Genomic DNA, 18,691 nt, shown 5'->3' with positions numbered 1-18,691 from the left:
GACAGTATATAATTTATGTATATACAAAGTTATAAAAAATAAGAGTCAAGGTTAATGTGCCATGGATATACTACAGAGCATTCCTAAACACACATTTCAAACCAATGCGTTCAACTTAAAATTCTGTAAAATTGTGTAACAGTTGTCATCCTCCTCTATGTATTGTTTTCGAAAGGCCAGAAGAAGAAAGTATGTGCAGTCCTGTGGTTTACTATGAAGTATTTTGAGCATCTTGCTCATTATATCTTCCAAGTTTAGATTACTTTTCACAGAACTCTTCAACATCTCCCAACATGTCCTTTTACCCAGCTTTCCTGCTCTGTCACATTCAATGGTCTGTAACTTCCAACTAGAACATTGTATTCACAACTAATTAGCAAGTAGTAACACGTTAGCAATTCAGTGCTTGCACTGGGTACCACAAATCTTTAAATCATCTCCCACTGCAATGAATGCACAAAAATGGAAAATGTGAATCCAAACTAATTCCCCGTCTCTTCCTCCCACCTAAGTCCGGTAGGAAGGTACAGGTAAAAGGAGGTATTTTTCTAACTTCAGCTCATTCTCTGCATTTGAGGCAGATGCAAATTTCTAACCCAAGGAGACTTCTTTTAATCAGCTACTAATTTCATCAAGCAGCTTCAGATTTAGTGAGCAAAATGGGGAGGGAAGTTTTTTTCAGCAAACACTAATTATTAATTATGCCACAAGTTTTAGTTTTCGAAAGGCTCTTAAAAATATTTATCTAAAATACACTGAACTTTTATTTTGTTGATGGATTTTTGCAAGCCTGTTTTCAAGTGCTAATTGCACATGTGAAGATACAGGTGGGGTTTTTTGGCCAATGGTTGGTGAGAATTCACTTTCACCTAATCAACCTTTATAGCAACCTGAAAAAATTTCTCCTATCATGATCATTCCTCTCCCCACTGAATCTATGTGGCAAATGTGCTAAAACTTTCCTTTTTCAAGCCCTCTCCACTGGTTTACATTCAACAATCCATGACCTGTGCAAGCCATAGCCTAAACCTGTACAGCTTCTCCCATGTACTCAAAGAAATAAAAATTTTCTGCTACTTGAACCAAGGGTATCACTCCAATTAGCACAAAAAATGACAGATGGTAAAAAGTCATTGAATTATTAGACAACATAACCTCAAATCAAAAATATTCAGGCATATACAGTATGTTTTCAAGGAGAAGAGCATGGTTGGTTTTTTCCTCTCCAAATAGTTTAATCTGTTTGAAGTGACCTTTCTCCAACATGATGCTCAAGTCTACTTTTTAATGGTTGAATTGTTCTTTTCATACTTGTACTGAATGAACTTACATATGCCTAATGCAGAAGAATTCATTATGTGGAAATATTTCTGCTCACCATTTTTCTTCAATATCTTCATCCTTATTCACATTGCTTAGTTCAAGCATTTTATAAGTATTTATTTTCTACATTTTGCTAGGAATTTTCTTGTGTTAAAGGGTAACATTCAAATAGCATAACATGCAGTAATGCTTGTGAATGAAAAAGGAAATATCCAGAAAAATAAACGTGCAAAAATATCCAATCTACATACATCATCTGGTTACATCAGGTCAAACCCATTTTTCCTGTTTTTATTACAGCTGTTGACAGAAAACTGTCTTTTCCTATAAGTTCTTGAAACTGAAGGCTTTAGTTTAATTATTTTTACATAAGGAAGGCACGAAACTTAAAGCCACAGGTCACTGAAAACACTGTTTAACTAAAATACTCATCTGATGGCACAAACATTCATTTGTGGCCTAGCTTCACTCTGAGAGTCTGCTCTGCCCTCCATGTGCTACATCTCTTCCTTTCATTTAATAGGAGAAAATTCTGCTTTAAAAGTAGTATTGAAATCTACATCATGTAACAGAGATTGCAGTACATGGTTTCTTTGCTCCTATGCTAGCTGACACCCTTCTCAAGAGAGGCAGCAATGCCAGTGTACACCAGCATTAAGGAGGGCAGCAAGGGGCTGTGCGGTACATGGCATCCCCTGACAAGACCCAACCACTGACTGAGACCCTCCCTTTCAAGCTGCTTCTTATACAGAGTGGAGACAAAGGAGAGCTGTGTCATCTATATGAAGCCAGATGATGACACTTCTGTTTAGCAGGTTAAACTTCTTTCTTCCACTTCATTGGTTGTATGAAATTTTCCTGAACACATTAAACTCTGTGGATGCATTTCAATTTGGTTTTTTTTCACTGAATCTTCACTACATGGCAAAAGATGAGAAGAAATCCATAAAATGCAGTCTAAATTTAGTCACCTGCATACCATCCTACATTTTATCTTTAAACTACTTTGTTACTCTAGCTTTATTAAAAAAATTAATTGGTATAAAAAGCGAGGTCTCCTGTCCCTGAAGGGTGAATTTCCCACTGTCAATGTCTCAGTAATACAGTGCACAAAGAGAAACAAGAGACTCCTCTACAAAGAGAAATGGCTCGTTTGGTTTTAGTGTGACCCAAGCAGTTTGATGTATTTGCAAAACTGCAGAAGTGGTGAGCTTTTAAGGAAGAAGCAGGGTCTGATGCTCACCACTGCTCATATAAAGTGCAAATATTAATTTCCAATGAACAGTAGCTTTTATTCTCCGATAAGTGGGTAAAAAACCTAGACAGATCAAATCTCCCTGGTTTAATCACTTCCTGAGGAATTCAGATCTTCCACTGATCCAAACAGTAGAACATAAGCCATACCAATAGGTTATAAAGCTTATTAAAAAACATCATCTTCATGCAGAGCCTAACACAGCCAAGATCAGAGTTTTCCTCAAAACCACATGTCAGGTAACTATCTGTTCATTAACCAAAATACAAACCGATTCCACAAATGTTATAATTATTTTGTATCTGATGAGCGATGTAGTCTAGAAGTTACATTTTGGGGTTTTTTGCCTTAAGTTATGACAAACACTATTTTGCCCAATACAGACCATCATCAAGATACAAACAAGCTAGATGAATGCCAAAATAACTGTAACAACACGAAGCCTTCATACATATTCAAGCAGACTAAACGTCCATCCAGCTCACTAGTCTGTCTCCAGCAGCATAACATGAGTGGCATTTAGAGTATAATTCCTTTTTTTTGGGCACACCCATTATTGTGTAATTTAATAATCAGGAAGTTCCTAAACTTCTCAACCACATATTTCACGCACATAATCATGTTTAATAGCCACTGACAGAGAAACTCACAGGTTGATCCCAATTTCTTTTTGAAACCATTTCAGCTTTCTGTGTCTGACATCTCACAACAAAGCTTTGCAACTCAGTGTGACAGAGTGAGAGATGACTATGAATCATCCAAAATATTAACATGCTTTACTCACCTTCCCTATCCCCCTGATGATTTAATGTGCTCTGTTTAGCCAGCCCTTTCCCAAGACAAAGACTAAAGAGAAAGGAACTTTTCTTGCAGCAAAGTTAGTCTGTAGCTTCATATGTTCTTGCTTGCTTTCTCTGTAGTTCTAGTAGACCCTCTTTCGAAACTGAATGCTGTGTTTTAGGACTGGACTGTGTGGAAGTGCAATTCAGATTCTCACAGCAATAACTTTTTTTTTCCTTTCAAGTTCCTCTTCAACAATTTTTAATGCAACTTTTTGTCTGTTGATGAATACTGAACTGATTCAGAAAGCTGTATCAATACTAAGTTATTTTCCAGATTATAAAAAACCAACTGAGTTTATGATTCTGTGTTTATGTACTCACTGTCATTCTGCACTTCATGACCTGAAAATCAGCATTAGTCACTCAGTGCCTTGGGATCCTTCTACAATACTCGATGATCTCATTGTTCATTCCCTTTTCCAGGTAATTTCCAGATATTCTGAACATCAGCATCCATAACTGTGATACAGCATTCCACATGTAATACCCCTAAAACTTCCATCAATGCTTTTCCCCTTGCATTCAACCATCTTATACGAGCTCCCTCATAACCACTTGTTAGATACATTTCCCTCTTCAAAAGGCGTTATTGCTTTTCGAAGTATTATTTTTATTTACCTGCTTTTACATATTTTTATTACCAGACTTACTTACTAATCTCTGGTTTCCAGACTCAACAGTCAAATGCCTTATAAAAATGTGCCAAATGTAGTAATAGCCATTCTACTAAAAAGTAAAGCAAGTATGAGCATTATATGGTCTCAAACCACAGCTCAGCAATTTTACATTTTAGCCCCTTTAAAATTCTTGAGGGAATGCTGTTTGTTCTAAGGAACAAACAGTTTTTAACGAAGACAGTTCCTCAGACTCATTCCTCAGAGAATCTCTGGAACAGCAACTTCCAACTTCTATATTTCTGGTGCTGGAAAAGGTTTTTTAGAACTAACTGCTCTATCTGTAGCAACTTGCTTACTAAAATTCTCTTTTGACCTGCATTGAAATGATTTTACATTTCATTTGCCAAATTAGGTTCTGCTCATCTTCAACCTTTGGAAAAATCTTCCACTTTGTATGAAAGAAGATATCGTTCAAGAAGACTTCTACAGTTTGTTGCTTATACACTATGTTTTTTAGACTCTTCTTGAGCCTTTTTTGATTTGTGTTTACATTTACTTATGTAAAGCAATCTATAAAGGTACTTCTATTACTATGATGTCATGTAAATTAAAACCCTCTAGTTTAATACGCATTTGAACAACTAACCGCATAATAGTGGAGGTACTTTCCGTTATGAAAGCCTAATGTTTAATCTCAAGATAAACTAACAATGTATCAATTCTGCATTCAGCACACAAAAGTAATGTTTTAGGAGTAAACTTGGAATTAGTCTAACATTTTAAATATTACAGCTTTTAGTTAATAGTTAACCAAGTACAATTCAAAATACTGCAGTTTCCCTTTTTTGCTTTGGTTAAGATTAGATTCATTTAACAGGACACTAAATAATTCACAGAATGACCAAATGCTCAACATGAATGTTAATGAAATTCCTTACTATGTTGCTCAAAAATATACTTGTTAGAGTCCTGGAGCCTATATGAGGAGTTTGGACACACACACAAAAAAATCCAAATCCACAAGCAAAGTTTAATCACGTACCAGTTAGCAATATCTTTGTGAGCTACTAGGTTCTGGAGGAATGCTTGTAGTCCCAACTGTCGATCTTCCAAGAAGTCAGGATTATAATTATCCTTGAACCAGCGCTTTGGTGGAAGGGCCAACCGAAAGCCCGGAAACATATCTTTTAGCTGAAATAGAAATCAAAGCCAAAAGAAAACCAAGAAAAGAAGTCTTGATGAAATAACTGAATTTGACACAGGCACTGACTGTACTCAGAATTACGGGATCTTTCCGTTTTAAGGTCAAGCACAAGGTAAGTCTCAACCATAAGTACAATCCAAATTATACTATAAATTGTGGACACAGTTCTGTCACTTGCTATGTTGCTTTACGCAATCAAATGACCTCTCAGATTTACAATATAAAAATAAGAATGAAAACCTTTGCTTTGTTATTTAATATCTGAGTCTGCTATTTAATGCCTTTGAGTCAGTAAATGCAAGAAAACTGTACGTAAGTAAAAAGTATCAGATGAATAAGCATTTCAGTGGTGTTTATTCTAAGTACTCAGGGATAATAAGTATTATAAAACTAAAATACATAAAAGCCCATTACAGACCTACAACTCTGCAACTCATCTTTTTTTGGGGGGGCTAGCAGAATGAATTACAACATATGCATGAGATATTTCTAGTAAAGAGTAGCTTCTTGTACACTCAGAATATTAAAATTTCAATACACATAGATGTGGCTCAAACCCTAGGACTAACATTCAAAATTGTATTTTTGAGTTACTTAAATAGTAATGGGGTATACTCAACATCAGAAATACCTAGAATTTTTCTTTGAATTCAGAGATGAAATAGACAAGTGAATGGAAGCATAGATTATATAATGATGGACCTGTCCAATTAATTCTTTTTCTAATTCATATGAAGATCAAAAAAACATTAATGCTTTCATAAAAAACAATTTTTAGATGCCATTTCCTAGAAGGGGTGCTTGACACAGAAAAACGTCAAAGAGGATTTACAACCAATGAGAAAGAGCAAACAGGTTTTACAAAATCTAATGTTCCTCCAACTGCCACAAGAATTGCTTGATCTTGTCTGCAGAAAAAGATTAAATCACCTTCTGTTAGGGATGTACTGCATACACCTAATGTATTTGTATGAAAGTTCAAGTGACAGGGATTCCAGAATCTGCCTTGAAATCAGTTTATCACTCAATGTTTACATAGCTGCAAGGTAACTCTTCGGTGGGTGTTGATCCTTGTGCAGCAAAATTGAAACCTTCTGACAATAAGTTTTATGTAATTAGCTACTCTTTAAGGACTCATGGAAAAAGCTAATGGGGAGCTCTTTAAGCAGATTAAGTTTTAAAACATTAAAACAGATACTGTATTTCAGCTAGATTCTCTCTGTACAGTTTAAAGGAAGAACCACATTAGTGGATTGATCACCCTTGTTCATATAAGTAGCATTTCACAGCACAGGAAGGATGCTTTTTGAATATACAATACTTGTGATGTTAAAACAGCCCATGACAACTACTAGTTCCTTATTTATAGATTGGTTTGCTGTCAAAGCCTTGATCTTTATTTCTGCATTTAATTATTTAAGTTTCCTCTTACTGAATTCCATCTTGATATTAAGACTCTTCTTGGTATTTTTATCTTTGGTCATCCATATGCTCCGTAACCCCTCTTAAGTTAATAAAATACTGAATAGAACTCAACCCAGAAAAGATAACAAAATTAGTTCTTCTGTCAGTTGTAGAGAGGATCACAGATAACCATTGCTAGGAAAGCTTTTCAACCACACAGATTTCTGCTTAATGGTAATTTCACTTGTCTGGTTAAGTAGATCACATAATTTATTTCTAAGGAAAGAGTATAGATTACTTTTGTGAATGAAGACAGTATGAGAAAGCTAGCTGCCATCAGCAGCCTTAATATTCAACGGCACAGTCCTGGGGCATTCTTTCTTGAACACTTCTCAGACACAGCAGGAAAAACTGTGGGTCAGACAAGTTATGCTGGCTGTGACTACTTGCTTGGATCCAGCATCTTGTCTGGATGTCTCTCCCCTACATTACCATGTGACAGATTATGCATGTCACCTGAGGTACAGTCTCAGGAAGAAATGGTTAACTTCTTGATTCTTAAGACTGGCTATTTAATTATTTGCACAACATCTCTACCAGCATAGTAATAAACTTTTCAAAGTTATTTTTCTACCATTTTTTGGGACTAAAGACTATTCTTCACCAGTACACTAGGTGTTCTTAAGCATAATCTATGCATCTAGTCCAACGTCTGTATTTTACCCTTTGCTCTTAGCCCCTCAAATTGTCATGCTCCAACATCCAATAAAATTAATTTTTTTGTTAATATTACAGCAAAAGACAATATTTCAGTCTTGCCTGTACCATTGACTATTTGCTTCCCACAGCTTGCTTTCAAGTAATGGATTTGTTATTTTACTGCCTCCTTCCCTTACTTCTGTCTCTAATGATTTATAGAGCTTTACCTACTATTGCTCTTAGCTCTATGACAGTCCATCTTGCATCTCAGCACTTCTGCCTTAGTCATATTTATAAGTCTGTACTACTCTCATTGTGCTGATCTCTATTTGTATTTTTTTTAATGACTTTTGACTTTGAGATTATTATGTGGCTTCTTGTGTACCCATACTGGCAATATCTCATTCCTTTGCAGTGGATTACTTTGTCATCATCTTCTATTTGTCCTCTTTCAGTAGGTATGGAGTTTTCATAACCTTTTCACTGTCTAGAAAGTAGATAGCTTTGACATTTGAAGAAAATGTTGCTTACACTTGAAAACTGTTCTTTTCAGGTCTTAATCTGCTGCTGCACTTACATGTTTTGCTCATAAAAGGAGAGTTCATGGTTTTGAGCTTTCACTCTCATGCATGCAACTTCATGTCTATATTTGCCATTAGAGAGCAAGGAATTGCAAGTGTTGCACCATGCCTTTTGAACGACTGATGTGTGCATACAACCATTTACTCTTCAGTATTATGCTTTTTATAGTAGAGAAATGCCAGCTCCAGGAACTGAAACATACCATAATTCTGAAACTTCTAGAGAATTACAGAATAGTAACATAATAGAAGTTTAGATGTACACCAAAAGATGAAAAAGCTTCAGTCAGTGACACAAAGGAAAACTAAAGTCCTTCTTTTTAAACTGAAATCCTAATACCTATAGATCATGTTAAAGCCAAATATTTTTGTCAAAGATTTAACTGCAAAGACTAAGGACTTCACCTGTAAAATCTAAATATCTATTCTAAAATTAGTATCTGTGACATATTAATTTTTTGACCTACTAATAACCACACTAAAAGTCAATGCCAGCTCTTGACCTACATCTGTCACAGCTGACTAAGATATAAACTGTTGTATGACTTGACTTCCAAAATTTGAGTCAAAATCCCCAGGACATCATAACCTCAAAAGAAGTAAAGCTTTTGCCAATACCAAAGCATTCCCTAATTTCGGAAAGGCTGAATTAAAAGACAGAGATTTCTTTAGAAAAAAACCCTCTAAACTAATTCACATTCAACAATTTGTATTAGTTTTAGACTGCACTGATGTTTAGAGGTAGCCTAAAAGGTATCCAAATAGGTCAAACCAAGAACCCAGAGAAATGTGTAAGTTCAAGTGCCTATTCAAGATTTCAGCAAGATGAAGTTCTCAGTTGATTAGGCACAATGATCCAAGAAGAAAAGGTATACAAAAAAAATCCCTTACTATGGGTAAAAAGCAGGAGCGTTGAAACATTACAGGTTCAAACAAGAAAGAACATTAATCGCAAAAAATGTGTTAAACCTGCAATGAAATATTATTCTTAGGAGTGGACAGCAGGACAAAGAAAAGTGCAATTCTGGTTTTCTACTTTTATGCTTCTATGGAAATAATGCTAAATGGGACAGCCAAACACTACTTACCAATTAAAAAAACCTTGTGCTTTTTAGACAAACATTTTTTGCTTTCAAGTGTTCTAAAAATACTGAGTTGCTGATCCAGAACTCTTATTTACCCGGTGTATCTGTCTTCAGCTTTAAGGTCTAATAAAATATTTCACCATTAACTTTAAAGACACTGAAAACAACTGAAGACTGATGAACATACAAAGAACTTCTTGTGTTCACGAGACTTCAGTTTTATCATGAAAAAAGCAGAGTTTGTTGCACTGGAAAGGACAAAATAATTACTGGATCATTCCTGCAAGAGAATACAGACCCCTAGTTCTATTTCCATGCAGGGGAGACAACTATTAAAGATTTAATTTCCTTGATCACATAGACTAGGAATAAATATAAAGTATAAAGCACACTAACAGCTTCAGATGAAGAAATACCTTCTTTACACTAGCTGTAGTTATTTCATGTATCTTTGAAAGAAAATGAGTCATCATATGGTTTCCATTCATTAATACAGGGTGTGCTTCATATGCAAAAAAAGCAAGAAAAGGAAAAAAGTGACAAAATGTCAAACACAAAGAAAATGAAACATGAAAGAAGAGTGAGGCAAGTTAGTTGAGAATTTACCAGTGTGTAATTCTCACCTTGTCATTAAGCCTGGAGAAGTCAGTGTACCGTCTGAAAACCACCCAACTTTCCTCTGGACTTCTTTTTACCAGTATTTTGTATACCTGTGTGAAAAAATAGGAATATCAGAAAAATGTGCAGAACTTTATGCTGCATTGTCTGGAAGGCTGAAATTACCCTTTGTTTCTTACTGAAACAAAACTCACAGATAAAAAAAATCCTTAATTGATTTTTTTTTTAAATTACCAGTACAAAGTATGAATTAATTTCAGAATTTAAGAAAGTGGTTCCTATAATTCCTAAATACATTTAGCTATTTTCTGTAAGAAAGGGTTTGTGAAACTGTATCCAGATTTCTTTGCCAGGAAAAAATGAGTCTCAGCTATCAAAGAGGTAAGTGAAGTACGTTTTAGTGATTTTCTTTAACGTTTGCTGAATTACAGTTTTACTCATTAATCCTTGAAGCTAATCTGCTTTTAAGATGACTGTAATAATCAAGTACTGAGTATTATATTGTTCTAAAATGTCTCATCTGACTTGCTTCACAGGGGAAAGGGATACAGGATAAAAATAACATCCTCCTTTGGTTCCATTTGTCTTGAACATTAGGTTTTATCTTTCCAGGCAAAAATACAACCACTGCCCTAGATAACTGCATCAGAATAATTATACCAGCAATATAGTGGACCCTTTGAATCAGATTTAGCAAGACAACAGCACAACCAGTCTCCTATTTAAAAACAAATGGATAAATTAAATATTTTAAAAAATAAACCAATTACATTTCAGAAGGACTGGTAGTCAAATGCCTGAACACAATGAATCTAACAACACACAACTTCAACTGATTTTCTCCAATGTAAGGAAAAAGAGGCTCTGCAATTGTACTGCGTTACCTTCCCCAGTCTAGGTGTTCTCTGGTTAAAATAAAACCCCACAAAATACAAGGAAAAAAACCATATTTTTGGAACCATAATGATAAACAATCCCTTACAGGCATTTAACCAAATTCTATTTAAAGCATTTGCTATTACATAGTATAAAATTTTCCAGTATTTCACATTTTCACAGAAAATTATCTGATAAATGTATTTTCTTGCTGCAGTCCCAGCATATGATAATCCCAGTGCTAGCCAACTTCTGTACACATTTCAGACTGTTTTTAATATATTATTGAATACAAAAATGCTAAGTTGCAGACAGTTACACAAACTACAGATAACAACAGTGCAAACTTGCATTTTCTATGTATATGTTTGTCCAAATGTTTTAGGTTTCTTGTTATACCAAAAGTATAAACAGTTTTATTTTATAAAAATTTTATACAGCAGAACTGCTGTATAAAATTGGGAAGACCCTTTGCTAGTACACAGGAAAACACAGAACAAGAAACTTTGGAATATGCTTGTGGTTTTACTTGTTAATTCTATTCTACTAAAAGTTCTGTAAAGGCATTGTTTACAAATGCACATATGAAAAAGATCAGTTAGTCTGACCCTCGCTATGAATGGTTTCCAAGTAAGTATTACACCACTTAAAAGTCTCCACAAATTATGGTCAACTTAATTGTAGTAAGGATCACAATCAGCTTTTTTTTTTTTTTTTTTTTTTTTTTTCAGTAATAACAAGAAAAAAAAAAAGGCAACCTGAAACAAACATTTTTGGTTTTCTTGCCAAAGTTGAAAAAAGCTTTGGGTGTGTTTTTTAAGATTAGTTTTTCTTGTCTACCACACAAGGTCTCGGGGAAAAAAAAATACAAATTCATGTAATTCCAGTCAATCCTGAATTTCCTTATTCCACAAATACAAAATATTCTGTGAAAATATGCCAACGTTCAGTAACAAAACTCTGGCTGATTCCACATCTCATTATCATTTCTAGTTGGCTTAGAAAAAGTGATAATTGAGCATTCAACATTCCAGGACTGCTAACTCATTTGAGACCAATTGTTTACAGAGATGTTTTTCAGCCTAGTTTTTTTTCCTCCCCTAAGCTTCAGCAGCCATGTACTCCAACACGCACTAAGATTTAACCCCTGAAGTTAGTACATCAGTTTAAGCAATTCAGATTCATATTTTTGGGAACTATGAGTCACTAACAAACAGTAAAAAACTTCAGCAATTGAGTTTCCTCTATTTTACAGGTGATTTCAATTTAATTTCCACTGTCTTCCATCTCACTGATTTTGCACACAGAAGCAATCAAAGTTTCTAGAACTAATTACTTGCTGATTTTAATGCACAATGGCAAGCTTATTTTCAATATGCAACTGAAAGCAAACAGTTACGTGCTTTCAGAAACACATCAACAAAAGTGAATTCAGAAAGAGCAAAACGACATCTGAGCACTTTAAACATGAAGAATGTTTCATTTGTACTGTAACCTGGCTTTCTACGTAAAGTAAGGAGTCAAAGTTGTCATTGTAACTACAGTGGAACATCTTCCACGCACACTGGAACACGCCTTGGCATATTCTCAGACTAACCCTGGTCAATATAACAATAGTAATAATTGTTTTAGTTTTGAATGTATTATTTAAAAGGAGTCTTTTAATCTACATGTAAAAAAAAATTTGGCTCTTCTCTTATGCTACCATGCATGAAGATGTTAGAAACCGAAGAACTTATGACAAGAAATCATTCTCAAATAATTAAAAAAGCAGCATTATTTAATTCTTTGCAAAAAGAACATGATGATTTTATTAATATTATTTCAACTGTCATAAGGGCATTAGATTCCACACTTCTCTAATCTAAAAGAAAACAGGAGGAAAAAAAAAGTTTGCTGTTTTCTCCTCCTTACCTATTTGTGATTAAAATTTTTCTCCTGAAGTAACATAATTACTAACAAACAACTTTCATCAGTCCCACAAGCACTATTGAATTATTTTAAAGAAATGTTTCAACCACATCCACAAAAACAAATGCACAAACGTGTTAATATATTTATGGCATGTAAAAAATGTGGAATTGTCAGCCACAGCACATTTTGAGAAAAATCAGTACAAATTGGTTCAGCTGGTGTTCTGTCGTTAGTGTAAATGACATCTCACTCTAATGTTATCAGAACAGATTTCCCTTATTAGAAACTAAACCAAGCAATGCAAAAAGCTGAAAACTACATTAGCACTTCAATGCAAATGTTGTATATTACTAATCACTGTAAAAGGTAAATATCATGATGTCTTATCATTCATTTCAAATAGACATCTTAAAGTGTAGTCTTTTAACTATCCAGAACTTCTACGAGTTCAGTTTCACAGGAATTGTAACTTTGCTAGGAATTCCTGATTTTTCCAACAGAAGTTTATACCTGAAGTAGAACAAATTCCTTCTATTCCATGTATACAGTTACAGGAAAGATTGCTTCTGAGTCTCAATTTTCCCACCTGTGTAACAGGAATGATAATTTTCCTGTCAAATGGCAGCACTTTAAAGCTAAATAGGAATTTGTAAAGTACTCCAACATCCCTGAACTGCAGGATGAATTACTGAAAGAGAATGCAAAGTACATCCAACAGTTATCTTGTTGTTATAGGATGAACTATACTATCCCCAAAACTTACAGTGAATTTTGCCCTTTCCTCCATCACCTCATAACCCAGTATAGTAGGCGTGGACGGTCGATCTTCCCAGCTCCTGGAATCTGTATTCTGCTCTATTTCTTCTACGGGCTGAGTACAGTATTCTATGGATGTATCCGTACCTGTAAATTTAGTCCTAACAAGTGGACTACTACACACAGATGACGTAGAACCAGTCTGGTCAGGCATGCTCATCTTTTTAAAACTACCAATTGTAGAGTCCTCCAGCTGTCCTTTTGAGGAGCTGGAACTCGTCGAGATGCTCCCAAAAGAAGAGCTTCTTTGGTTTCTGTTTGTAAAGCTGGATGATGAACTTCCAATAGGAATAGGAACAGGAACATATGGTGTTGCCATCCTTCCTGAAAAAAACCTCAGTTTTTGGTCCAGGAGTTTAAGGTTCATTCACTGTATAAGCCATGTTTTCTCTTCAAGAACTGTATCTGCAGTGAAGGACAGAAAATATTGTTGTAATTTTTAAGCAAAAGCAATGCTAACATACTGCTTTGGAAGAATCTTATCAGCACTGAGATGGTACATAGCAGTATGGATGGCTAGACATTTTCACAAGGAATTTGGCTTCAAATAAATTGCTACTTTTAAATTGTATCTCTGCAATTTGATGGACAGCTTTACAGGAGTCCTGCCTTTCACAGCTACTAAAATTAAAATAACAGAAAGAAAATAAGATTACAAAAGAGAAAAATCTTTTTGCGCTTTATGGTTTAAGCACTACATTTTTTACTGCAAAAGTCAGCAATTTTTAGGCTTATAAAGTAGTAAGTGTAGTATTTAGCATAAACAGCATAAAAGCTTTTCTCAGAATTGCTTCTGTAAGATATCTGGTGCAGACTATATGAGCCAAACATGCATGCAACGATATATATGATCAAAAGATAACAGAGTAAACAACTTAGGTGAAAAAATATTTGCATATTACATATTCACTGAAATATAGTGGACCCGTTTTCAAAGTGGAATTTTTCTCAGAACAACTCGGTTGCATATAATGCTGCAGACATTTTTAACAATGTTAACTGGGCACATTTTCTGTAGCTTGAATTGGAGCTATTAAGTTTTACAAGCACTCACATCAAAAGCAGTGTTGCAATAGCAGCTAGCTTTCCATTCCAGCAGATTAAAATGGAAAAAAAAAAAACCCAAGTAGTACAGGAAAAAAAAAGATAAAGATTTGATATTTTTTTCTTCCAAGAAAACCATTTCAAGCTAAAATTAATCTTTTGAGTGCATGTGTGTATATTTCTAAAAAAAGAAAAAAAAAATTAAGACAGCAGTAACAAACTGCCAAAAAAGCACCATCTTCTCATTTCAGTAAAGTACCCAAAGAAGAGCTCTTACAGGAGCTCACCACCCATTTCATCCAAGAGTATACCGATCAACCATGAGGCTGCAGGCAGCTGTGAAATAGGAAACCGTCAACCTCATTCACATCATATATATAATCAATCATCTACTGAAGCAAAAACCAAATGAGTTTCCTAATTGCCAGGGTGAAGTGATGCTTTCATTCTCTTGCTCTAAATAAATCTTAGAGAACATGAATAAGGAAGTAAATATGAAATGAACCAGCATCAACAAGAAAGACTGAAAAATGCTTTTTAAAGTATTCCTTGACTGAATGAAAAAAACTTCCTCATCCTTTCAGCTACATAGGGAAATCTTCACACATTCTTTATGTCGGAAAGCTCAGGGAACTTGACCAAAGAACAATTTCAAACTGGCAGCAACTCCTCAGAAGCACCTCTGCTTCAAACTGTGGGATGAGGCTATACACTCAGCAGCATCCAAGGGAGCAGAACTGTCAGTATCATAAACCTCTGCTGACTGACTTTGCTGGTCAGGTACAGAATTTGGACTATCCAGCAGCTTCTGTTGCAGCACAGTCCTGTGCTTGGTTGTGTGACTTAACTTCCTGTGTCACAACAGCTGACCTGTTTCAGCCTCACATCGTCTGGAAGAAGCAAGAAACACCTGTCTTGGAGCTAGACCAAGATCTAAATCTCCTTTTCCACCTATATCACAGTAACTGAATCTGTTTCCTTCTCGAACAATAAACCTTGCAATATATTTTAATAGACATAGAAATACAAAGACATGATGTATTCTCTGGTAGATTTTTTCCAGTAATATTCTTATTTGTATAAAACTTTTTCACTTGGCACTTCAGTGACTCTTCCATGTTACCAGCATAAGGAACTGGGAACATCAAATGCCCCACCCAGCTATGTTCCTGGGAGGTATGGGATTAAATCCCACAAAAGAACAATTGAGTCCAGGTTTGCAACAGATCAAAGGACCTGCAAATACAGAAAAGTGGTTATTATCTTCTGCTGCACGACTTTATGAATCTGAACCAGGAAAGGAAAATAAGCCCACATCTCAGGGAATCTGGTGAAGTTCATCCAGGAGTTCACAGAATTCTGAGAAAAAAAAACAGTCTCTGCTTTTCAGCACTTTTTTTGGGGAGGAGAAAAAAAAAAAAAACAAAAACCAGAAACAAAAAAACCCCACAAACCAAGACAACATTTTCACTAGTTACAATATTTGTGAATGGTGTCTTTTCTAGATGAACTTCTTTCTTTAAAGTGAAATGCCAGTCAGAAACTATTTTGAATTTACATGCTTACTACTACTCTTAAATGCACATACATTACTGAAAGGCTGTACCTATACTTAGAAGCTCAGCACAGCCAGACCTGTTGAGTAAAGCACTTGGTCTTAAGAATCCAACATCTATATTGTATGTGAGTTTTATGTCAGACTAGATGTAATTTGTTACCATTGACTGAATGCTTATTAGCAGCTGGACTGCATTAGGTCTGCTCCCAGGGTACATTTTCTGTTTTAGTTTCTTTTGTACTCTGCAAGACCATCCCAAATTGTGAACCAATGCATATTAAACTATGATGATCACAATAACTGCTTCTAAAGCATATTCTTGACTCAATCTGACCCAGTAAACATACCCACGCATAAAAGGGGCTGATACTACCAATGTCACACATAGATTCCTGTAACTTCCTGAGGAGTACCAGAAGGGTATTTTTTGAACAACAAAAACGTCAGGTCAAGTGAGCAAAAGGCACACTATGTCATTTAATTTGATTTCTTTTTTCAAGAAAACAGAAAAAACCCCAAAGATATTACATTAGAACTTAGCAGACTCAGGAATACATTTATATGTATATATATGTATGAAAACCCATCTTAAACTGTAAAAGTATCAGTTTCCAAATATCTAAAATATTGTCATGCTATGAATCACAAAAGGGTTTAAAACTGCATTAATTTGCACTTTATGAAGGCTAAACACTAGGAAAATAATACATTGCTCAAATGAGAGTCACAACCTTTGGACGCAAGCCTTTTCTATGAATACAGAAGTTTACTGCCAATTCATGCAATAAAAGGAACTGAAAATAATTTGATTTAAAAAAAACTATTTAGACAAACTATATCGCTCCTTGCTTAGTGCAGCAAGGAGGGAAGATTCAGGTGCACAGTCGACTACTACCAAAGCTTCACTGGGGACCAGTCTTAGATGTCTCCGCACTAAACCAGCAGAACCACTGCACCACACCAACCTTCTGAACGGACTGCTCTCCACACTCGAGAGATAATTCAGAGACTGCACTCTCCTTCTGGTCTAGATATTTACTTTATTTTTTTGAAAAAATTTGTAATGGGTTTTAAACCCGTATTTGGTTTAGTTTGATTCCCAACTATAACTTAAGAATGAAATAAGAAAACAACATTTGCTGAAGTACTGAACTGCTAGACCTGAAACTGGATAGGATAGAGTCCCTGGAACCCTACCATCACATGCTACACAACAGCATGACACCAATTTACCCCACTGGGCGTTTACAACAGCCACCTCCCTTTTTGCGGGCAAAGTAAATAGGCTATAATAAAACCACTTAAAAAGGGTTTGCCTCCAGCTTGCAGCTATCGCAATTCCAAACCCTTTTAAGCTAATGGTTTGTACGTTCAGTGAGAAACACGCAAACCACAGGATTCAAGAATAATAGATTAGAAACAAAACAATCCTTACTTAAAAGTTCTAATTGGATTTAGAAGACTTTTAGCTATGCAGTACTATTTGTGATCTGGTTACATACATTATATTTCTGCTTGGACAACCCAGTCAGGCTGGCCTCTGTTGTTTAGGATTTAAGTGCTACCATGGAATGTCCGCTGAAGAACTAGTGGAATATTTAAAGAGACAACTTGCCGAGTTAGGTTTTGTAACTTTTTTTCAAAAGAATAATTTTGTGTCGACTTCGATCAAGTTACTTAACATCTTCCTCTCCTCATGAACTCAAAATCGGGGCCTATTTTATCACACCTCGCACACACAGAGATGAGGGCAATTCCTGCCCCAGCCTGTTACCGAATTAGAAACAACTGAAGGTAACTGCCCCCCTCCCAATTCCACAGCAGGATGTGCTCACGCTGCCTACCTTTGTGTGACTTAATGGTTCCGAAACGGACGAAGACCAAACAGAACCCGCCGTTACCTTTCCGTCACCCGCCAGCGGCCGACACAGCCCCAAAGCGGAGGGAACGCGCGGAGGGAAAGCGGCCGGTGGCAGCCGCCCGCGCTCGGCACCGCCACGGCGGGGACGCGGCTCCCGCCTCCCGGCGGCCGCGCTCGCCGAGGGCCGCTCGCGCCGCTTTACGTAACTTGGGGAGCGGCGGTGCCGGAGGGACCGGGCTGGCGCAGCTGCACGGCCTGGCAAGCCCTGCCCGGCCGCCAGCCTTCGGGAACCGGCTAAGGCACCGCCCCCGAAGTGCGGCGCCGCTCCTCACCCCCGCCCTGCGGAAGGGGGGTCCCGTCCCCGCCGTCCCGCCCGCGCGGGACCGGGACCGGCCCCAGCCGCGCCGCAGCCCACGCGCCGGCACAACCGGCGCCCCCTACCGGCGGGGACCGGCGCGGCCGCCTCCGTACAGGTGCGCCGGGGCTGCGGCGGCTGCGCCACCGCCCGGCGCGGGGTGGGACAGGCCAGGGCCGACCCAGCCCGAGCTCCCCGCCGCCCGCCTCCCCATTCCCGGCGACGGCGCCTCCTGCCCCGCTCGCCCCCTCCCTCCCTCCCGCCGGGCGCGCAGCAAAGGGCGGGCGAGCGCCCCCACTCACCTGCTCGCCGCCGCGCTCCCCCTCCCTCTGCCGCGCCACCGCCGGGGCCGCCCCTCCCCCCCGGCCGGCCCGGCCCCGCCCCCCGCGCGCGGCGCCCCGGGCTGGGAGGGGTGGGCGGGGCGGCGGGCCGGTACCTGCGGCGCGTGGCGGGCGGGGGCCGCGCGCAGGGGGCGGGGCCGTCGCCGCCGCCTGCGCTGCCCGGCAGGCGGCGCGAGCTCGCTCTGTCGCGCGCCGGCCGCGGTGCACCTTGGGCGCTGTAGTGCCTTGGCCCGGCGGCGGCTGAGGGGAGCGCGGGAAGCGCCCTGAGGGCTCTCGGGCGGCCGCCGCCCCAGCGGTG

The 18,691-nt window shown here is 37.8% G+C and overlaps 1 protein-coding gene across 3 annotated transcripts in view; it reads right to left on the bottom strand.

Annotated features, from left to right (window-relative positions):
• Positions 1-18,437, bottom strand: part of SNX16 (sorting nexin 16) — a 28,064-nt gene extending 9,627 nt beyond the window's left edge. Inside the window, exons 1-4 of one of the 3 annotated variants that reach the window (XM_074898783.1) lie at positions 18,355-18,437; positions 13,182-13,639; positions 9,634-9,720; positions 5,080-5,228 (exon numbers count right to left, since the gene is read on the bottom strand). In XM_074898783.1, coding sequence (XP_074754884.1) covers positions 5,080-5,228; positions 9,634-9,720; positions 13,182-13,601 — 656 coding nt within the window. In that variant the 5' untranslated portion in view covers positions 13,602-13,639; positions 18,355-18,437. Of the gene's footprint in view, positions 1-5,079; positions 5,229-9,633; positions 9,721-13,181; positions 13,640-17,680; positions 18,093-18,354 lie in introns of those variants that run through there. The other 2 variants (XM_074898784.1, XM_074898782.1) reach the window with 2 other exon arrangements.
• Between the last annotated feature and the right edge of the window lie 254 nt (positions 18,438-18,691).

The sequence above is a fragment of the Athene noctua genome, chromosome 2 (assembly GCF_965140245.1).
Source record: "Athene noctua chromosome 2, bAthNoc1.hap1.1, whole genome shotgun sequence".
Taxonomy (NCBI): domain Eukaryota; kingdom Metazoa; phylum Chordata; class Aves; order Strigiformes; family Strigidae; genus Athene; species Athene noctua.
The sequence above is the reverse complement of the archived record's forward strand: the minus strand, read 5'-3'. Positions and strand labels throughout refer to the sequence as shown.